Genomic DNA, 17,879 nt, shown 5'->3' on the forward strand with positions numbered 1-17,879 from the left:
TGTCTCAAATGTATGGCAGGTTTTGTTTTCTCCAAATCTATGGCAGATTTTGAAATCGCCTATTTTTCCGGGAAAAAGAGTTATTTATTACGTCACAATCAAATAACGCCATATGACGTCGCTACCGCCGCCGATTTTGAAAATGGCGGAACCCATGAACACCATTCCAGATGAAGGTTTTCAATTAGCAAAGGAAAAGAAGAAGCCGGTTTCAAAGGACCCTAATCCAGAAACGTTTTGGAGGGACTATGCAAAGGTAGTGTCTATTTGCAAATTAAAAGCAGAAAATCCGAAATGGGGGTCAGCAAAAATAATTAAGTTTTGCAAGGAACAGTTGAACGATAGAAGGTTAGAAAATATTTGGAAAATTATTTCTATGATTTGACCTCAAATCATTTGTATAAAAAAAAAGTGTTGACCTAGCTACTCCTCATAGGAAATCTCTTTTAAAGGAGGATTTAATTACCTTAGTAAAAAAGAATCATGCATTAGATCACAGAAAATCTCACAGCATTTATGAATCTATTCGAAGATTTGTTTTCCCAGTTGTAAGGGAAAACGTGAAGCTTTTATTTGATCTTTACGTGGATTGTGAACAATGTAAAAGTGCTATATCTCTACCAAAAACAGAAAGAACAAGACGCCCAATACCAGCAACTTATCCAAATTCAAGATGGCAAATTGACCTAAAGAAGATGCCACCTCATAAAGGATTTCAATACATATGTAACATTGTTGATTGTTTTTCAAGATTTGCATTTGGTCAAGCATGTAAAACTAAAAGTGCTATTGAAATAAGCAAAGTGGTACTTAGTTACATTTATTTATATGGAGCTCCACGCATTTTACAGTCAGACAACGGAAAAGAATTCCGAAATTCGAATCTGAAAGAAGTTGTAGACCAATTTGACACAGTCCAAATGCATGGTAGACCATACCATCCTCAAAGTCATGGCAGAGTGGAGCGCTTTAATCGTACACTGACTGAGTATTTCAGAATTAAAATGTCAGAACGTTCAAACTGGTCCGATCAACTTCCTGAGTTTTATTATGCATATAATAACAGGCTAAACAAGGCCACACGTCCAAAGACTCCATACCAGCTGTTTTTTACTAGACCAAATTTTGCTGTGCCGCTTGATGATCAGGTATTTACTTTACTTTGTTTATTGTATTGAAATTACTATTTTGGAAATTAAAAAAAATGATTGAATAGTTTGTCTTTGTGTTATACCGAATTCTTTTAGTAATTATGTCATTTATAGAAGTATTTTTTTATTATTATTTTACGACTATTCTGTGTTAATAAATGTATAAGACCGTAGTATGTGTCAATAAACTGGCTACTGCAGTAGGCTGTATCAATTAGCCGTCTAGTCAATGTACCGTCTGGGACCGTAGGCTGTCAATTTACCGTCTTTGGCTGTTGGCTGTGTTAATGTGCATTCAAGTATTATAGATTGTGTTATGTGCACTCTAGCGCCTTAGTTTGCAAATGTACTATTTTTAGCCGTAGGCTTTGTTAATATTACAGTGTCATGTGCCGTTTATAAGTTGTAAGAATATGCATTCTAGTTTGTGTAAATAAACTATCCTGATAAAAATCAATGCAAATTTAACACATGCCTAGCTATATTTAAGTTAGAATTTTATATTTTTTAAATTATTTTTTATTTTTATTTTGCAGAGGCGATGAACATTCTAGACGATGGCGTAAATGAAGAAAATGGCAATTTACCACCAGATTGTACACAGGAAGATGATTTTGTAGTGCCCAAACCATCATTTTCACAAACTGCTATTTTGCAAGTATGTATGTTAAGCCTGGTGCATTACTTTGTTTATAATTTTCAACACACGCGCCCACAAAAAGTAGGACAAAAATAACACATTAGATTTAAATAGTATGTTGGTTTTTTTTTAAATAGAAAAACACATATTGTGGTATGAGTTGCCGTACGGATTAGACGAATATTTTTACATGTGTATTAATGTATTATTTGTTTAGTGAAATATGAAGTAATAAATTGTGAACAAAATAACACGAAATGATATGTCTTTTTTTTTAGGAAAATGTTAGTCCATACTACAAACAAATGTATCAGAGAAAGTTTTATAATGAGCAAAATAAAGAAAATGTACAAGTTCATCAACAGGTAAGTGATTTTGTTTAAATTTTTTTAAATGTCCTATATCTTTCACTTTGTTCCTTAGTAGTTTGTTGCTTATTATGCTGATGTATAGAATAGGCTTATAACTGTATGATGTGCTTTTTAAAATGTTATTCTTATATCATTAAAATTTATGCTTTTGATAGAAATCTTTAAAAATGTTGCGACTGCACGTTCACATTTACATGTATTAAACTTTTAATAATGCTAAACCATTGAAATGAAGATGTGAAATATGAATGTTAGCTTGTTTTGTAGGGTTATTACTAGTATATTAACTTTTTTTAAACTGCTTCACTTTGCATGGATTTTTTAAACCTAAAAATCATTAAACGGCGTTGGTTTTTATCGTTTAATGGTTTTACACTAGTCATTTTTGGGACCCTTTATAGCTTGCTGTTAGGTAAAAACCCGTAAATTTATAATAGTTTAATTTTACAAACTGTGACATAGATGGAGAGTTGCCTCATTGTCACTCAAACCACATCTTCTTATATCTATCTAGGTGTACTTTTATTTATTTAAATTTAATGTCACTCAGCCAACATATACTTTTTTGTTTATACTTATGGACTATTTTTTTCTTTTAGAATGTAAATCAAAAACAGTTACCGGTATTTAACACAGGACTCACCGATTTCTATCGACAAATTCACCGGGAAATACTGTCAGCTTTTCCACTAGAGCAGTTTTCCGATGGTTTGAGGGAAGACATTACCTACTTTCCGGAAGAGGGACAACATGTGATGTACAGGCCAAATCCTGCGATGAATAAAGGCACCGCAGTTTTTAGTACAGGATATTTCAGGAAAGGGGTCATAGACTCAATTTCAGCTTCTACTGCTGGAAAAGTGTATAAAGTGACAGATCAAATTACAGGATACAAATTTGATTTAAATCGCAATCAAATTAAACAGATGTGATCAGGAGAAAATAAATAGCATGTAAAGAGTCAAAGTGTTTATTTTTTTGTACAAACAGAAGCTGCTTTCTTGTTGTTTAATGACTTACTATTTGGTTAACTGTGTTGTATCGGTTACACATGACAATCCAAAGAGTAAATATGCTTATGTTTACTGGACACATCATTTAAGATCATGAAGTCTTTCTTAAGCTTTTTCAATTGATCAGTTATAAAATTTGGTTACTATAAACAAGAAGATGTGGTATGATTGCCAATGACACAAGTCATACAGAAAAATCACCAAAAGAGACCAATAAATTTTTTTAAACAACTATAGGTGATCACCGTTTCGCCTTCAACAAAGAACAATGCCCATACTGCAAAGTTAGACTTAACATACAAAAAAGGAAGATGTGGTGTGATTGCCAATGAGACAACTCTCCACCAGAGACCAAAATTACACAGAAATTAGTAGCTATAGGTAACTGTACGGCCTTAAACAATGGGCAAAGCCAATACCACATAGTCTGCTATTAAAGGCCCCGAAATAACAATGGAAAACAATTTAAACAAGAAAACTCACGGCCTTGTTTATATATAAAAAAAACCAAACCCGACAAACAAATATGTACACATAAACAAACGGCAACCACCGAACTACAGGCTCCTAACTTGGGACAGACACATACATACATAATGTGGCGGGGTTAAACATGTTAGCGAGATCCCAACCACACACTACAGTACAACATAAAAACTAACTATGAAAATTAGTTGAAAAAGGCTGAACTCATCAGATGGACAAAAATACAAGTACGTTTATTTCACTAGTTTATACACTCTCTTTCGTTGTAATCTATCTACAAGTCATTGGTCTTGTAAAGGTACTGCATTATTTTTCGTTTGCACAACATTTGCAATAGATTTCAAATTTACAAAAATCCGCCATAGATTTGGAATTTACAAAATTTACCATAGATTTGGGTTGTAAAAAATCTGCCATAGATTTGGGATGGCATGACGTCATGATTGGAAAATTTAAAAAACAACTTGCCATAGATTAGGAGTGTAAAATTTTCGCCATAGATTTTGGATGGCATTACGTCATATTTACCATAGATTAGGAATCCGCCATTGATTTGGAACCCACCATAGATTTGAGTCTTACATATTTAATATAAAACAAAAGTTTTACTTCAATTATGATTTATGTTTAATTCAAACATGGATACCAATGGCATTGCTACACAATATTTCACAGGAGTTTATTTACAAGATAGGTTATAACAGGAAAAGTTAGGATGATAATAATGTTGATGTCAGCACTAAATCCATAATTTTACATATCATAAGTTCAAATGGTGAGTTCTGAAAGAAATCAGGGGTTATTAAATTATTTTAATTACTATGAACTCAATATGTGTGACTTTGAGGATTTTGCAAAAGTTGAAATATAGGGCAGAAAGTTACATCAGGATCAAAAAATTTGCAAGAAGGTATGCGGTTTGATGTCTACTCAGGTGTTAACACACATGTCCCTATTACATAACAAATTACCAAAGAAAAGATACAGTATAAACAACAGACGATTGAAATAGAAACAACATCACATCAAACATAAATTATTTTACCCTAAATATATTTACAAAGAATCAGAACACAATGCCAACATGGAACAAATGACAATTAAACATATTTATTAACATTTCTGAGAACTTCCTTTAAATAAGAATGGAAAGCAAAAAAAAAAAAAAAAACGCTCCACATGGCACAGCTTGATACGACTGCAGAGGTTGAACCCTGAACAGTTAAGGCCAAGTAAGGACACAACAGTCAAGCTGGAAACAGTTCTGCATTTGGATTGTGATTAAATATTTGACACATCATAGGTTTGTGACAGAGAATGAATGTGGTCTAAGAACTTAATTTTTTTGAATTGGACTTTTACCTATAATGGTCCCATATCCAAAATATAAATACATGGTTAGATTCAGCATATCAAAACACCTCAAGAATTCAATTTTTGAACAAAATTTGAAATTGGACCCTTTGGACCTTAATGAAGATTATTATGAAAATGGGACCCTAAATTAAAAGTCTATATTAATGGTTAGATTAGACATATCAAAGCACCCCAATAATTAAATTTTTGATGAAATCAAACAAAAGTTTAATTTTGGACCAACTTGAAAACTGGGCCCATAATCAAAAATCTAAATAAATATTTAGATTCGGCATATCAAAGAACCCCAAGAATTCAATTTTTGTTAAAACAAGTGAAACTGCGAGCTACTGCTCACTGATGATACCCCCGCCGCAAGTGGATAATATTAATAGTGTAAAAATATGCAAGTGTTCGGTAAACAGGAAGTTGTCGAGTGATAAATCTGAAAACGCATCACACGGTATAGCTGACTTATATAAATCCTGAAACCAAATTTCAGAAATCCTTGTATTGTAGTTCCTGAGAAAAATGTGACGAAAATTTTCAACTTGGCTATCATGTGTAAAATCAGACAAGTGTTCGGTAAACAGGAAGTTGTCAAGTGATGAATCTGAAAACGCATCACACGGTATGGCTGACATATATAAATGTTGATACCAAAGTACAGAAAGGGTGGATGTGTAGTTCCTGAGAAAAATGTGACGAAAGTTTCATGGGACGGACTGACTGACGGACGGACGGACTGACGGACGGACTGACGGACGGACAGACAGAGGTAAAACAGTATACCCCCCTTTTTTAAAGCGGGGGTATAATAAAGCGGGGGTATAATTACACCAAGTTTGATATTGGACCCTTTGGACCTTGAAATAGATCAATTTGAAAAGGAGACCTAAAATAAAATTCTAAATACACGGTTAGATTCAGCATATCAAATCACCCCAATAGTTTTTGATGAAATCAAACAATGTGCAATAATAGACCCTTTGGACATCAATGAGGACCAATTTAAAAACGGGGTCCAAAATCCAAAAAGTTATCACATGGTTAGATTCAGCATATTAAAGAACCCCAAGATTTCAATAATAAAACCCCATTGAAATTGGTCAAGAAACAAGCAATTTATACAAAGTATTACGAAAATCATGTATTTTACCCCTTTTTTTTTGTTAGAACATTGTGGTACAATTTATGAAAGATCCATACACTTACACACAAGTTATTGTCTGGAAACTAGAGAAATGCTTATTTGGACCCCTTTTTAGGCCCTTAATTCCTTAACTGTTGGAACCATAACCCCTAAAATCAATCCTAACCTTCCTTTAGTGGTTTCTAACATTATGTTTAAATTTCAAAGAGATCCATTACCTTAAACTAAAGTTATTGTTCAGAAACTAAGTGTCTTCTGACAACAATGACGCTATACCAATATATGACCTCAAAATTTTTTGCAAGTCACAACTTTTAAAAAACATCTTTATACATAATGTTGGTTCTAAATTCATGTTTCTCTATAATAAAACCGTAACAAAAGAAAAACTAAAAATTGATTCACTAAATCAAAGGATATTGTTCAAATGGAAAATAAATAAATACTATAGAAAAATATATTTTAAATCTTTATTAAACAATGGAAACTATTGTTTATGTCATAGGACGGTTAATTATACTTGAAGTATATATATAAATTTGACTATCCAATCTTAAAATCTTCAAACAATGCATATAATTTATGAAAGTAATATGATTTACTATAAACACCTAACTAGTTCAATTTCACAAATAAATAGTATAGGTATATCTAACAATAATGGGGTTCTCTCAGTCCGTTATAAGAAGTCAAGCCCCATCCGTTGTAGGAAGTCAAGTTCCAGCTAAATGTGGAATATGTGATAATGACCGACCAATAAAGTGGAAGTGTATTGACTGTAGTAAATTACTGTGTAATCATTGCAAGGAAAAAGTTCATCCAGAATTAAAAAACACAGAGAATCATCAAGTAGTTAACATCAAAGATGTGGGTGAAAAGACTGGTGTAGAACTGAAAATAAATAAACAATATCAAACTGAACTATCTACAATAAGTGATTTGTCTTATAGTCATGATGATTCACTGTGGATAGGTAGTTACAAAGATTCAGTATTACAAAGAGTAAAACCTGAAGGAACCAAACTCAACATACTATCCAGTTATAATATCCTGGTCTATGGTATGGCTGTTACTCTATCAAATGATCTACTTATATCTATAGGGGAAACAAGACTAAAACAAATCAATTGTAATACCGGTACACTAACAGACTCCTTATATAATGTGTCATCATTAGTACCTACAGCAGTCCATATTACCAGTGACAATAAAGTTTTAGTAGTAGGTAGTGATCAAGAATATCCTAAACAAGGAAGTAGAGTTGTAATACTAATGAATCAAAATGGAGAACAAGAGAGAGTGTATGAACATGATCAACATAAACAACTTATATTCACCTATCCCGGGATGTTAACCAGTACCAGAAATGCGAATATACATGTGGTGGATAGAGTAAGTAATGCCAGATATAGAGTAGTAGTGTTAGGACAGGGTGGTGATATCATTAATATCTATAAGGAGACAAAGAGATCAACAAGGACATACCATTCATACCAAGTGATATAGTAACAACATCTAGAGACAATGTTATTGTAGCTGATGTGGTTACTCATACACTTCATATCCTGAACAATGCTGGCCTGCTGATGACTTGTTATAAAACAAGTGACATAAACATAAAGTTCCCCTATCTTCTTGCAATCTCTCAAACAGGACAACTCTTTTTAGGATGTAATAGACCAGCAGGCAGTACAACCAAGGAGGTCAAGTTATATGAAGTGACCATATCAGGATGTTAAAACATTCACAGACCATTTATATTCATATATAAACTATGAACATTTTATGTCTGCTGATAGTAACTTTACAAATTTGTCTGAAGTTTATATCTTTATGAAAACTATAAAAAAAAAATAGATTGAATAATTGTGTGTGCCTCTTATTTGTTATTGAATTATATTAATCAGTGACAATATCTGGATGTTTAAACATTTCTTTAATATTTACATTTTACATAAATATATAATGTATATCAACTATTGCTATGGACCAGGTGAGCTAACTAGAGGCTCTTAAGAGCATGTGTCGCACACCTTGGTCTATGTGCATATTAAACAAAGGACACAGATGGATTCATGACAAAATTGTGTTTTGGTGATGGTGATGTGTTTGTACTTTACTGAACATTCTTGCTTCTTACAATTATCTCAATTTATAATGAGTTTGGCCCATTAGTTACAGAGGAAAATATTTTGTTAAAATTTACAAAAATTTACAAAATTTACAAAATTATTAAAAATTGACTATAAAGGGCAATAACTCCTTGAGGGGTCAACTGACCTTTTTGGTCATGTTGACTTATTTATGGATCTTACTATGCTGAACATTATTGCTGTTTACAGTTTATCTCTATCTATAATAATATTCAAGATAATAACCAAAAACAGCAAAATTTCCTTAAAAATTTCCAATTCAGGGGCAGCAACCAAACAACCAGTTGTCGGATTCATCTGAAAATTTCAGGGCAGATAGATCTTGACTTGCAAAACAATTTAACCCCCATATCTGAATTGCTCTTAATGCTTTGGTTTCAGAGTTATAAGCCAAAATCTACATTTTACCCCTATGTTCTATTTTTAGCCATGGCGGCCATATTGGATGGTTGGCCGGGTCACGTCACACATATTTTAAACTAGATACCCCAATGATGATTGTGGCCAAGTTTGGTTTAATTTGGCCCAGTAGTTTCAGAGGAGAAGATTTTTATAAAAGCTAACGATGGACGAAGGACACAAAGTGATGAGAAAAGCTCACTTGGCCCTTCTGGCCAGGTGAGCTAATAAAAAGGAGAGAAAAAAAACCAATGGTGGGCAATAAAACAACATAAGGTTATATAAAAAAAGACTGACAATGACATAGTCATTAGATAAAGATTGAACAGCAATAGTTAGAGAACTTACATGCTGCAGAGCGGTCAATTAAGCTCAGGTTTAATTGATACTTTTAAGCTACAGCAGAATGCCCAGTGACTGAGGATATCAGGCTCTACCTCAAATTTTTCTTGTAATTGTTTAAGTTTTTACTGTTTAATCAAAAAAGATTAGAATTATAAGTTCAAGCATAAGTTTATAATTGCAATTCTATGATTAACCACTTTTCATAAAACAAAATGCACCATCATCAGATAATATTGGTTTCATTTTAACTCAATTTTTTTTTCAAAATGAAATAAATAAATTTTGTATATTTACTGTCTTCTGATTGGTCATGTTGGTTAAAAGTATTACTTTTATTTTCAATGTTGTCAATTTTTATGGCGACGCCCCACTCTGACATTGTGTATTCATACGCCAACATCAGTGTGTTCATTGTTATTGTTAATATAAGTTATATAAAAAGTTCTTTGAGCTTTATTTTTGATAGAAATTTATTTATAATGAATGGCAATAATTTATTTTGAGTTTATTGAACCATAAAATAAATTTTTGACTCTTCACATTTTACATAATCACTTCACGAATCATTCAATGTGAAGTGTCAACCAGATGCTCCACAAGGCGCAGCTTTATACGACCGCAGAGGTCAAACCCTGGACAGTTGGGGCTAGTATGGACACAACATCACGAGCATCACTGAAGAGACATGTATTGTCGAAATGCGCATCTGGTGCAAGAAAATTGGTACCGTTAATTTTATTAACCTTGATACAGCTCTGAATTTGGATGGTGTTCAAATTTTTGACATCATATAGGTTTCTGACACTAATCAAATGTCAATATTGTACAAATCTAATACGCAATACTGTGCAATTAAAGATTTCTTCTTGACGCTTCAAAAATTTGAAATTTGAGAAATTTTGAAGAAAAAAAAATTGAACCCCTGAAATTTTTTTTTACCCCATCAAATTTTTTGAATCCCCGTTGGAGCATTTACCCCCAAACTCGATCCCAGCCTTTCCATTGTTGTATATGGAACCTTGTAGTACAATTTCAGAGAGATCCTTACACTTAAAAACAAGTTATTGTCCAAAAACTACAAAAGTGCTCGTTTTTGGCCCCTTTTTGGTAATTAATTCCTATACTATTGACACCATAACCCCCCAAAATGAATTCAAACCTTCTACTTGTGGTATTAAACATTGTGGTACAATTTCAGAGCAATTCAAATACTTATAGACAAGTTAATACCCTGAAATAAGAAAAATGCTTGTTTAAGGTCTTTTTTGGGCCCCTAATTTCAAAACGGTTGGGACCATCATCCCAAAAATTAATCCATACCTTCCTTTAGTGGTATTGAACCTTCTTATTAAATTTCATAGATATCCATTCACTTAAACTAAAGTTATTGTCTAGAAACTAAGTGTCTTCTGACAACAATGACGTTATACCAATATACGACCGCAAATTTTTTTGCAGTTGTATAAAAATTAAGTGACAACTTTTAAAAAACATCTTTATACATGCTGTTAGTTCTAAATTCATGTTTCCCTATAATAAAACCGTAACAAAAGAAAAACTAAAAATTGATTCACTAAATCAAAGGATATTGTTCAAATGGAAAATGAATAAATACAATAGAAAAATATATTTTAAATCTTAATTAAACAATGGAAACTATTGTTTATGTCACAGAACCGTTAATTATACTTGAAGTATATATATATATAAATTTGACTATTCAATCTTAAAATCTTCAAACAATGCATATAATTTATGAAAGTAATATGATTTACTTTAAACACCTAATTAGTTCAATTCCACAAATAAATAGTATAGGTATATCTAACAATAATGGCGTTCTCTAGGTCTGTCATAAGAAGTCAAGCTCCAGCTAAATGTGGAATATGTGATACTGATAGATCAATAAAGTGGAAGTGTATTGACTGTAGTAAATTACTGTGTAATCATTGCAAAGAAAATGTACATCCAGAATTAAAAAACACAGAGAATCATCAAGTAGTTAATATTAAAGATGTGTGTGAAAAGACTGGTGTAGAACTGAAATTAAATAAACAATATCAAACTGAACTGTCTACAATAGGTTATATATCTTATTGTGATGACGGTTCACTGTGGATATATAGTTACACAGATAAAGTATTACAGAGAGTAAAACCTGAAGGAACCAAACTCAACATACTATCTAGCTTTAATATTGAGGTCAATGGTATGGCTATTACTCAATCAAATGATCTACTTATATCTATAGGGGGAACAAGACTAAAACAAATCAGTAGTAATACAGGTACACTAACAGACTCCTTATATAATGTGTCACCATTAGTATCTACAGCAGTTCATATTACCAGTGACAATAAAGTTCTAGTAGGAGGTGTTAATAAAGACTTCCCTAAACAAGGAAGAAGAGTTGCAATACTAATGAATCAAAATGGAGACCATGAGAGAGTGTATGAACATGATCAACATAAACAACCTATATTTACCTTTCCCAGGAGTATAACCAGTACCAGTAATGGGAATATATATGTGGTGGATAGAGTAAGTGATGAAAGAGGCAGAGTAGTAGTGTTAGGACAGGGTGGTGATATCATCAATATCTATACAGGAGACAAAGAGATCAACAAGGACAGACCATTCGTACCAACAAACATAGTGACAGCACCTAGAGACAATGTTATTGTAGCTGATTTGAATACTCATACACTTCATATACTGAACAATGCTGGTCTGCTTATGACATGTTATAAAACAAGTGACATAAACATAATATTCCCATATTCTCTTGCATTCTCTCCAACAGGACAACTCTTCTTAGGATGTAATAGACCAGCAGGCAGTACAACCAAGGAGGGCAAATTATATGAAGTGACCATATCAGGATGTTAAAATATTCACACACAATTTATATTCATATATAAACTATGAACATTTTATGTCTGCTGGTAGTAACTTTACAAATTTGTCTCATGTTTATATCTTTATGAAAACTGTCTAATAGATTGAATAATTGTGTGCACCTCTTATTTGTTATTGAATTATATTAATCAGTGACCATATCTAGATGTTTAAACATTTATTTAATATTTACATTTTACATAAATATATAATGTATATAAACTATTGCTATGGGCCAGGTGAGCTAATAAAAAGGACAGAAAAAAAACAATGGTGGGCAATAAAAAAACATAAGGTTATATAAAAAAGACTGACAATGACATAGTCATAAGATAAAGATTGAACAGCAATAGTTAGAGAACTTACATGCTGCAGAAGGGTCAATTAACCCCAGGTTTTATTGATACTTTTAAGTTACAGCAGAATGCCCAGTGACTGAGGATATCAGGCTCTACCTCAAATTGTTCTTGTAATTGTTGTAGTTTTTACTGTTTAATCAAGAAAGATTAAGACTATATGAAGATACATTGTACTAGTTTTACAGTATACTATATTGCAGATCTATTTAGGATCACTTGTACGCCTTTTGTCATTTAGGTTTAGGAAATAATTAGGATTGTAGTGTAGTATGATACATGTGATAACAATGATAAGATTACATGTATATACAATGTATTGTTTTGATTTATAATTTTTGGTTGTTAAACTTTTACTTAATTTTGGGGCACTCAGACCGCATACATTTCATGTATTCAATCTGACTTATGGTAATGGGAATACATATTTAATTAATTCCCCAAAATTCTGTAGTTTTCATTTGTTTCCATGTACAGTACATGTACATTAATATTTGAATGGGCTATCAAATTTGTCTAGCAGTTTTGCTATCTTCATCCACATCAATTTGAAGTAATGCTCTTCTGACTCTTGTAGCACACTTGTCTTCTGGCTCTTGTAGTTCTGGGTACACTGAGTAGCATCTAACATTGCTTCCGGCTCTTGTAGCTTACTACACCGAGTTGACCGCTACACCGAGTTGAGCATTACTTCCATGTGCATTACTGACATTGTTATTCCGGCTCTTGTAGCCTAAGCTACAGTGAGTAAACACCTACTCTTATGCTCTAAAAGCTTTCCAATAGCTGCTACACCGAGTTTAACTATATGTCAGTAATTTAGAAATGCTGAGTCTGCCCCAAACCCAAATCAAGTATAATGTTTTAGTTATTTTGTATTAAGAAGTTATGTAATATAGTATGATGTTTTTGACTAGAGTAATTTTGAGTGATTTATTGTGTATGTAAATATTTTGATATTATGTGTTTTATTAATAGAAATTATTAACTACTTTAGTTTTGTCTAATTATTACATTAGGGAGCGATATAATTAGAGAATCAGAATAGTAAGTCGACATCACTTTTCTTATTACTATACTAGTGGTAAGATCCGTCGTCAAACTATCCATACATGTAAATGTAGAAATTGGTATATGAGAAGCTGCACTCCCTTGCAAATATGGGGTATATGTCAATGCATAGGATGATACTAAGGAGAGTCTTTACAGTACTCAGTAACTGTTAGGCCTTATAGTAGATTATATGGCATCATTTTTGAGCTGTGCACACACTTGGTTCATCTTTATAGAGTTTTGTCTTAGGTTGTTTCTTGCTTCTAGGCATATGTATATGCACCTGGTTTATTGTCAAACTCTACAGAGCTCACAATGAGAAGTTACTTGCAGTACACTATGAACACTAAAACATCAGGAACATATACAACTATACATGTATGCTGATTGATCTCAGAATTACGAAACAACACTATTACTATATTTGTGTTACCATTCAAGATGGGATATGAATACAGTTGAAGGATCGAACTTGGATTTCTATTCAAATTAGTATTTACAAAATAAATTAGAATTATAAGTTCAAGCATAAGTTTATAATTGCAATTCTATGATTAACCACTTTTCATAAAACAAAATACACCATCATCAGATAATATTGGTTTCAAAATGAAATAAATAAATTTTGTGTATTTACTGTCTTCTGATTGGTCATGTTGGTTAAAACATTTTACATAATCGCTTCATGAATCATTCAATGTGAAGAGTCAACCAGATGCTCCACAAGGCGCAGCTTTATACGACAACAGAGGTCGAACCCTGAACAGTTGGGGCCAGTATGGACACAACATTTAACCTTGATACAGCTCTGAATTTGGATGGTGTTCAAATTTTTGACATCATATAGGTTTCTGACACTAATCAAATGTCAATATCTTACAAATCTAATACACAATACTGTGCAATTAAGATTTCTTCTTGAAGCTTCAAAAATTTGAAATTTGAGAAATTTTGAAGAAAAAAAAAATTGAACCCTTTAAATAATTGTACCCCCAAACTTTTTGAATCCCCCTTGAAGCAATTACCCCCCAACTTGATCCCAGCCTTTCCATTGTAGTATATGGAACATTGTAGTACCATTTCAGAGAGATCCATACACTTAAACACAAGTTATTGTCCAAAAACTACAAAAGTGCTTGTTTTTGGACCCTTTTTGGTCATTAATCCCTATACTGTTGGCACCATAACCCCCAAAATGAATTCAAACCTTCTACTTGTGGTATTAAACATTGTGGTACAATTTCAGAGCAACTGAAATACTTATAGACAAGTTAATATCCTGAAAGAAGAAAAATGCTTGTTTTAGGTCCCTTTTGGGCCCTAATTTCAAAACGGTTGGGACCATCATCCCAAAAATTAATCCTTACCTTCCTTTAGTGGTATTGAACCTTCTTATAAAATTTCATAGATATCCATTCGCTTAAACTAAAGTTATTGTACGGACACCAAATGTGTCTTCAGACGACGCAGACATCATACCATTATATGATCCCATTATATGGTCGTATAAAAAACACAAGTTTTCAATTTTCAATATTATGAATAAAATTCCAAGAAGTACCTTGATTATAGGAAATATAATTTCAAAACTGTCTAGCCATGTTTTATTCTAAGAGCTAGTGGTTATTTGGCTCTTCTATATGGATCATTTTGTAGCTTAAAAAGGATTGAATTGGTGAAAAATACAAATAAAATATTTCTTAACTATCTTTTATTCAGCAGCAAGCAATTATTTAAAAGAAGATGAAAAGTAATTCATAACAAGAAGTAATTGTAACAGGATGCTGTTACGAAGTCTCCCAAACAAAGCTCCGATAACTCCCCATTCATATGGTCCCATGTTCATTTGATTTGATTTTTTGTCCCATACAAGAATATATATGGCTTACGAGTAGGGATCTCAACCATTTACAAGTTTTCAAACAGAAGGGGGTGGTGGTGACCCCCAGGGACTTTACCTACATTTCATTTGATTTGTTTTATTGTCCCCTACAAGATAATATATGGTTTAGGGGTGGGGATCTGGACCGTTTACAAGATAAAAGTACATTCTCAAATTGAACAGGGTGGGGGTGACCCCCAGGAACTTCCATCTAATTTCATGTGATTTGTTTTATTGTCCCATACAAGAATATATATGGTTTAGGGGTGGGGATCTGGACCGTTTTCAAGTTTTCAAACAAGAGGGGGTGGGGTGACCCCCTATGGACTTCCCTTTTATTTCATTTGATTTGTTTTATTGTCCCCTACAAGAATATATATGGTTTAGGGGTGGGGATCTGGACCGTTTACAAGTTTTCAACCTAGAGGGGGTGGGGTGACCCCCCTATGGACTTCCCTTTTATTTCATTTGATTTGTTTTATTGTCCCCTACAAGAATATATATGGTTTAGGGGTGGGGATCTGGACCGTTTACAAGTTGTCAACCTAGAGGGGGTGGGGTGACCCCCTAGGGACTTCCCTTTTATTTCATTTGATTTGTTTTATTGTCCCCTACAAGAATATATATGGTTTAGGGGTGGGGATCTGGACTGTTTACAAGATAATAGTACATTCTCAAATTGAACGGGGTAGGGGTGACCCCCAGGAACTTCCATCTAATTACATGTGATTTGTTTCATTGTCCCCTACAAGAATATATATGGTTTAGGGGTGGGGATCTGGACCGTTTACAAGTTTTCAAACAAGAAGGGGTGGGGTGACCCCCTAGGGACTTCCTTTTTATTTCATTTGATTTGTCTTATTGTCCCCTACAAGAATATATATGGTTTAGGGGTGGGGATCTGGACCGTTTAAAAGTTTTCCAACAAGAGGGGGTGGGGTGACCCCCCAGGGACTTCTTTTTTATTTCATTTGATTTGTTTTATTGTCCCCCACAAGAATATATATGGTTTAGGGGTGGGGATCTGGACTGTTTACAAGATAATAGCACATTCTCAAATTGAAGGGGGTGGGGATGACCCCCCAGGGCATCCCCCTATATTTCATGTGAATTATTTTATTGTCCTATTATCATTTCTGAAGACTGTATGTATCTATCACTTATAGTTTTCAAGTTATATTCATTTAAAAAATTTTGAAAATAAAATCCCATAGGGTTCTATAGTAAAACCCTCCCTGCTTTCTACCCCCCAAAATACCCCTTAATAGACCCCAATGCACAAACGAAAGATTGATGGCTCACCTAGACATATTAGTCTACCATTTTATGAAACCCTAAGTAAATCTGACAAGTGGTTTTGGAGAAACGCTGCGGACAAGTTCATTTTTTAAAGTGGCGGAAGAAAAAGAAAAAGAAAAAGAAGAAGAATAATAAAAATAATAAGAACTGAGCAAAAACAATAAGTCTCCAAACTTTGTTTGGGAGACTTAATAATGCTTACATAGTCAAACCGAGTATGGTTTCTTTTTTATATTCTGGATCATCAGTAAATCTCTGAATATCAACACCTGAAATAATGTAACATACCGGTATGAAATAATTTAACATATGAAATAATTAACATATATCAAGTTGTATTCTGCAAACATTAGCAATATTGTCTGAGAGGTTTTTTTTTTATTATTAGATCTTAAGTTACTGCTTTTTTGAACAGATGCACTTGTTATCTATTAATTCATAAGAAATGTTTTCTCTTTCTTTTTGTATTATAATTATCTATATCATGGTGAATTTGTCAATAAAAAGTACAATAATATTTAACTTGGACATGCAGAATATTTACCTTATCATTTAACATATCAAGACATTTTTGTCTTCTTCAAATTTTTGTTTGAATTATCAATTAATTTAACTCAATATTTCATGTTGGATACAAAATATACACAGTCCTTGATTCAGTACTCAGGAGAAATCATACACCGATAATCTTTCAAATTCATATGGGAAATTGGAAAATGTGATTTATTTTATTCAGAATCATATATCAAAATGTATTATTTAAACATACCGCTTCCAATCCTAACTAAAGTTCTGGCCTGAATATAATCCTCAAACGATTCATAACACTTCTTTAATTTTTCTACCAGGTCAAGGACATCTTGAGGCCAGTCAAGGTCATCTCTATTGGTTACAAAGTTAATAACTCTCTGGATCAGTTTGACAGGATCATTCCTGTACAGAGGACTGGTATCTGGAATGGCTGTAGGTTTGACAGAGGCATATATTTGTAAAGCATAGTAATACAAGGTCAACTGCTGGGTTATGGCTGTTTTAGGGAAATCATCAAAAAACTTCTCCACATCTTTAGTCTGAAAACAAAATATTCAAAGTATAAGTCTATCCTTCCTTTTAACCTTCAGATTAGCAATGTAAATTGACACAAGAGTGCACACGCTGAAATGTCTCGCCTTCTTTACTAATCATTCATATTATGTTGATAGTCCTAAGTATAAAGCTTTATTAAAAACTGTCACATTAACTTAACATTAACCAAGATAACTAAACAAAGACCAATGAACCATGAAAATGAGGTCAAGGTCAGATGAACCATGCCAGGCAGACA

At 32.9% G+C, this 17,879-nt stretch overlaps 3 protein-coding genes across 3 annotated transcripts in view; 2 read left to right on the forward strand and 1 right to left on the reverse strand.

Annotated features, from left to right (window-relative positions):
- LOC139521944 (NBAS subunit of NRZ tethering complex-like) overlaps window positions 1–17,879 on the reverse strand; it is a 59,879-nt gene that overhangs the window by 20,255 nt on the left and 21,745 nt on the right. The window contains exons 20-21 of the mRNA XM_071315760.1: window positions 17,325–17,625; window positions 16,758–16,824 (exon numbers count right to left, since the gene is read on the reverse strand). Of these exons, the coding sequence (XP_071171861.1) occupies window positions 16,758–16,824; window positions 17,325–17,625 (368 nt within the window). The remainder of the gene's footprint in view (window positions 1–16,757; window positions 16,825–17,324; window positions 17,626–17,879) is intronic.
- Window positions 143–3,153, forward strand: LOC139518610 (uncharacterized). The gene is made up of 5 exons (XM_071310085.1): window positions 143–348; window positions 752–975; window positions 1,688–1,809; window positions 2,070–2,156; window positions 2,762–3,153. The coding sequence occupies exons 1-5, from the start codon at window positions 143–145 to the stop codon at window positions 3,092–3,094; spliced, it is 972 nt and encodes a 323-aa protein (XP_071166186.1). The 3' UTR covers window positions 3,095–3,153.
- LOC139520125 (uncharacterized) lies at window positions 10,830–13,828 on the forward strand. Its single transcript, XM_071312589.1, has one exon. The coding sequence runs from the start codon at window positions 10,901–10,903 to the stop codon at window positions 11,954–11,956; it is 1,056 nt and encodes a 351-aa protein (XP_071168690.1). The 5' UTR covers window positions 10,830–10,900; the 3' UTR covers window positions 11,957–13,828.

The sequence above is a fragment of the Mytilus edulis genome, chromosome 4 (assembly GCF_963676685.1).
Source record: "Mytilus edulis chromosome 4, xbMytEdul2.2, whole genome shotgun sequence".
Taxonomy (NCBI): Eukaryota; Metazoa; Mollusca; class Bivalvia; order Mytilida; family Mytilidae; genus Mytilus; species Mytilus edulis.